This window comes from Antrostomus carolinensis, unplaced genomic scaffold (assembly GCF_000700745.2).
Source record: "Antrostomus carolinensis isolate BGI_N321 unplaced genomic scaffold, ASM70074v2 scaffold31475, whole genome shotgun sequence".
NCBI lineage: Eukaryota > Metazoa > Chordata > Aves > Caprimulgiformes > Caprimulgidae > Antrostomus > Antrostomus carolinensis.
The window spans coordinates 1-4,325 of NW_010317560.1; the positions used below are offsets into that span (position 1 = coordinate 1).

The 4,325-nt window shown below is 59.6% G+C and overlaps 1 protein-coding gene across 1 annotated transcript in view; it reads right to left on the minus strand.

The window, feature by feature from the left end:
• Positions 1-7: 7 nt before the first annotated feature.
• QSOX1 (quiescin sulfhydryl oxidase 1) overlaps positions 8-4,325 on the minus strand; it is a gene marked incomplete at both ends in the record, with an annotated part of 7,405 nt that continues 3,087 nt past the window's right edge. Inside the window, 7 exon segments of the mRNA XM_010168623.2 lie at positions 8-137; positions 139-436; positions 823-1,002; positions 1,233-1,377; positions 1,482-1,604; positions 3,538-3,667; positions 3,863-3,997. Coding sequence (XP_010166925.2) covers positions 8-137; positions 139-436; positions 823-1,002; positions 1,233-1,377; positions 1,482-1,604; positions 3,538-3,667; positions 3,863-3,997 — 1,141 coding nt within the window.

Consider the following 4,325-nt stretch of genomic DNA (forward strand, 5'->3'; position numbering starts at 1 on the left):
GGCGCCGGCCGGCCGCCGCTCGCAGCGCTTGGCTCTTGAAGTGCTGCTCGCTGAACGAGTCCAGGTCCACGATGTCCTCGCTCACCTCCCGCAGCTTGGGGTTCAGGCGCACGATGCTGGGGCGTCGCGGCTCGGGGGCCAGGAGCTCTCATCTCCCCCTCTGTCTCCTTTTCCTCCTCTTCTTCCTCTTTTTCCCTCTCCTCTCGTGGGCTCTCAGTGCCCAATCTGGTGCCCGTCCCCTCCCCGGTCACGGGGATGGGGTCAGCCTCGGCGTAGTCCAGGTAGATGTTGGCCGGGGAGAAATGTGCCTTGAGGAAGGTGAGCACCGCCGGCTCGTCCCAGGCGTGCAGCCCCCGCTCCTCCCTGTGGCACTGGGGACACATGTCCGGCGGAGGCCACTGCAGCTTGGGGAAATTTGGGTCCTCCGTGTCACCTCCTGCAGGGACCGGAGCCAGTGAGGGGGTTAGAGGGGACATGGGACACAGCCCTCCCCCTGTACGGTATAAACACCCCGGAGCACCCAGCAGCTGGGGACATTTGGAGGAGGAATCTCAGGAGGAGGAGACCTCCGAGGGCACGTGGTGGCTTTGGGAAGCTCCCTGTAGGGAACACGTAAGACCTAACTGCATCTCAGGATGGTCTGATGCTGTGTTACTAGCTGCTGTCCCCTGTGAGGATGGACGATGACAACAGGATGTCCCCACTGTTGCACCCTAATGCAGCCATTTACCAGCTCCATTCAGGAGGAGGGATGCTCATCCACCTCACCTCCCCTTTTCCCTTGGGAGCCACCTAGGTTCTCCTCCCCGCAGTCCCCCTTACCCGCCAGACGAGCGTTGACCTCGTTGTGATGGGACCAGAGCCAGAGGACAGCCTCCTCCCGGCTCGCCACACGGTCCATGGACTCTGCTGCCATGGCCTCAAAGTGCTGGGCACACTCCTGGCAGCCGAAGAAGTGTCGGACGTAGCAGCGCATGGTGCCCAGCACCTCCAGCGGCAGCTCTGGGGGAAGGCAGAGGACAGGGGGGGACAGGAGGGCAAGTCCAGACCCTGCAGTGCCACCGCCACGGTCCCACAGCCGAGGTGGCAGCCCTGCCCCCCAACTCGGTGACTCTTGCCCTCCCCACAGACCTGCCTCGGGGCGAGACAAGCCTTTGCCCGCAGGCAGCATCCCTACCCATGCCACAACCTGTCCCTCCCCGAGACCTGACCCCCCCTGGGTATGCCAATACCTTTGTCAGGGCCGCTCTGGGCAGCCTGGACAGTCAACAGATGGAAAACTGTCCAGAGCCCACAGGGGTAGCCACGGAAATGGCGTTCGCTGCCCTGGCAGCCCACCCAGGTCACGTTGGTGGGGAGCACGGCGGGGTGGGAGGCCTGGAGGACAGACGGGGTGTGATGGAGTTAGCAGATAATGTGGGGCAGGGGAGAAAGGGGTAGGGTGAGGAGAGCAAGAGCTGGGGTCTCCACGGGTGCCTTACATCTCTGTTATTCTTCATGGCCTCCTTCAAGGCGTCGCGGGGCAGCTCAGGTTCTGTCCAGTTCCTCAGCCAGCCGTCCAGGGACTGCAGGTAGGTCTGCACGCTGGGGCGTCCGGGGAAGTACTGCAGAGGGGAAGAGGGGTGAGGAAACCCAGACTCCCCCATGAGCAGCAGGGCAGACCCCCAGCATCAGCATCCAGCTGATGGCAGCGTGAGCCAGAGGGCAGCATGGACCTGGCAAGGTTTCCCCAAGGGGCTGGGGGCTGCAGCATGTCCCCCCCACAGTGGTGAGGCCACTGTGCGTGTTCAGACTCCAAACCACAGCCCCATCTGAGGGAGGCAAAAAGCCACTCTGACCATAAGTCAGCACAAAGCCGATTAGCAGCAGCACTTTAAAATCACAGGCACTCCGGGGAGGGGAGAGGGGGCAGCCCACCAGCACGTGCCACCCATGGATGGACAGACAGACAGACAGAGGGACTGACCCACGGAGAGGAGGAGACCAGCAGCACACAGGAAAAGTGACAGGGAAGTGAAAGGAAGGAGTGTTTTGCTAAGTCTGAGCTGTTCTCCCCAGGTCTGTGAGGAATTGCAAGGAAAATCCCAAATTCACAGGGGAATTCATCTGCAACCTGACATTTCTGCTGCAAAACGCAGTCGTTCCTCCAGCTCCTTCCCTGGGAGGTTTGTTCCGTGATTCCCTGCTTTCCAGGCACCACTTCTTTCCACATTAGGACTTTTTCCTCCCTCATTGCCTTAAACACCTCTTGGGAAGGCAATAGTTAAGGTTAGGACATGCTGCTGGCTGAGCTCCCTCAGCCTGAGCCCTGCCAGGCTGGCAGCAATCCTGGGGATGCTGCTCCGTCCCGTGGATGAGCACAGCAACGGCATCTCCGGCTCAGCATCCTCGGGGAAGCCCCAGCACCCAGCACCCATCACCCACCCAGTGCCTCCTGCCCATGGTAGGGATGCAAATTCACCTCCTTGCCAAATCTGGTGCTTGGCCAGTGAGGGGAAGGTTTGCAGGGAGAATTAAATGGTGAACAAATAAAACTGCTGCTGCTCCCCACTGCCCGGGTAAACTCGTACCCTTGGCCAGGGAGCTGGTGCCATGGGGGATTTATTTCTGTAACCCTGTGGATCTCATTTAAGGTAGAAATAGCAAAGGTGATCGCTGGGCAAGCAGGGGAAGAGACACATGAAGCTGTGAGCTAAGGAATTAAGACTGGTTGCAGCAGTGGCTCATGTTTGGAGGTCTTTACTGGGGGACAGTGGGTAGGGCTGGGAGCACGGGGTGCCTCACACATCAGTGAAGGAACACGAGGTCCAGACTGAGCCTGAGACCCTGGGTAACAAAGGAGGGAACAAAGAAGGCAGGCATGGCTGAGCCAAGGAGCCCAGGCTACGACAGAGACAGGGCTCCTTCCACTGCTGGTGGAAACCTCGGTCAACCAGTGCTCCATCGTGCCAGGAAATTAAACTGCTCTGCTTCTGCTGGCTCAAAGCTCCTACACAACTGAATTTCACCAAGCCCAGCAGGGAAAAAAAAAGACCTTAAATTAGGCTCTTCCAAAGCCTGGCTCAGAGCAGAAGTCCTTTTCCCAGACTTTCAAGGAGCCTGCAGAGATCAGGTCCCTGAGCTGAGCATCCAAGTCAGGCGATCAGAGTTACCAATGCCTCTGATCATCTCTGCCACCCCAGCAGGTGACAGGATCTCTTCTGAAAAGACCTGCTGCCTTGACACGACCCCTTCTGCAAGCACTGAGCTTGCTCTGCCCACCGATACTGGCATCCCAGGTCTCATCTGAGACTCTCCAGCACCTGCTTTTGGCCACCAGCTCCCATCAGGACTCTGGGCTGCGTTTGGAGCTCTGTGGGGACGGGGACATCCCTGTGCCACACCAAGCACTGGGACAGAGAGCTCACATTGGAGACTGCCACGCTCCACTACCTGCGAGCGCTGGGACACGGTCTGCACCCTGCATTTGCATTCCACCTTATAAATAGCTATAGGGAGGCACAGGTGGTTCCTCTACCAACACCAGAAGCTCCTCACCTTCACCAGTAAGGCCACGTAGCACTTGAAGGCGGCCAGCTGGGCTCCTGACAGTGCGGCGGGGCGGGCAGCCTCCACCCGCAGCGAGTAGTGCAGCGTGGACTCCAGGTCAGCCATGTACACCTTGGAGCTGGGGAGGGCAACGCGACACGATGGTCTGTCAGCCTGTTAATTGTCACCCCCAAGGACCCATCCATGATTTGAGGATCTTCCCTGGGGAAAGGCACGGTCCCAATCCGTTGCCCACCCATGGCCACGGCACCTCCTCCCTGCACCAGCCCTGGCCTCCCACAGCCCCAGAATGATGGAGGGGGGTCGGTCTGACCGGTCAGCGTTCTTCGGCTGGGACACAGCGGTCTCGTTGGAAGAACTGATGGTTGTGTTCAGCTTGTAGGAGCCACGGGTGACGCCCGAGAGCATGCGCAGGTAGTAGGTGTAGAAGGAGCGTGCCTCCACGTGCCTGCAAGGAAAGAGAAGCCATGAGCCATGACCTTCTTCCCTCCCAAACAGCCCACAGCCCCCAGGAGGAAGCAAAGGAGACCAAAGGCTTAGCCAGATGGGCAACTCAGACTTCAGGAATGAGTGTGTGGTGCTCCACACTCTCTGGCCTCGCCGGTAGTGGGTATCCTGGCACACAACTTGGAACAGAGCTGAGTCCTGGGCCACCTCCACACAGGTGTTGTGGAGAAGCAGCTTGGTCACAGGCCATTTTTGTTTTCACCAGCTCCAGGCAGGGCTGGCAGCCCCGTGCAGCACCCACCAGCAGCACCCTGACCCCCACCAGCCTG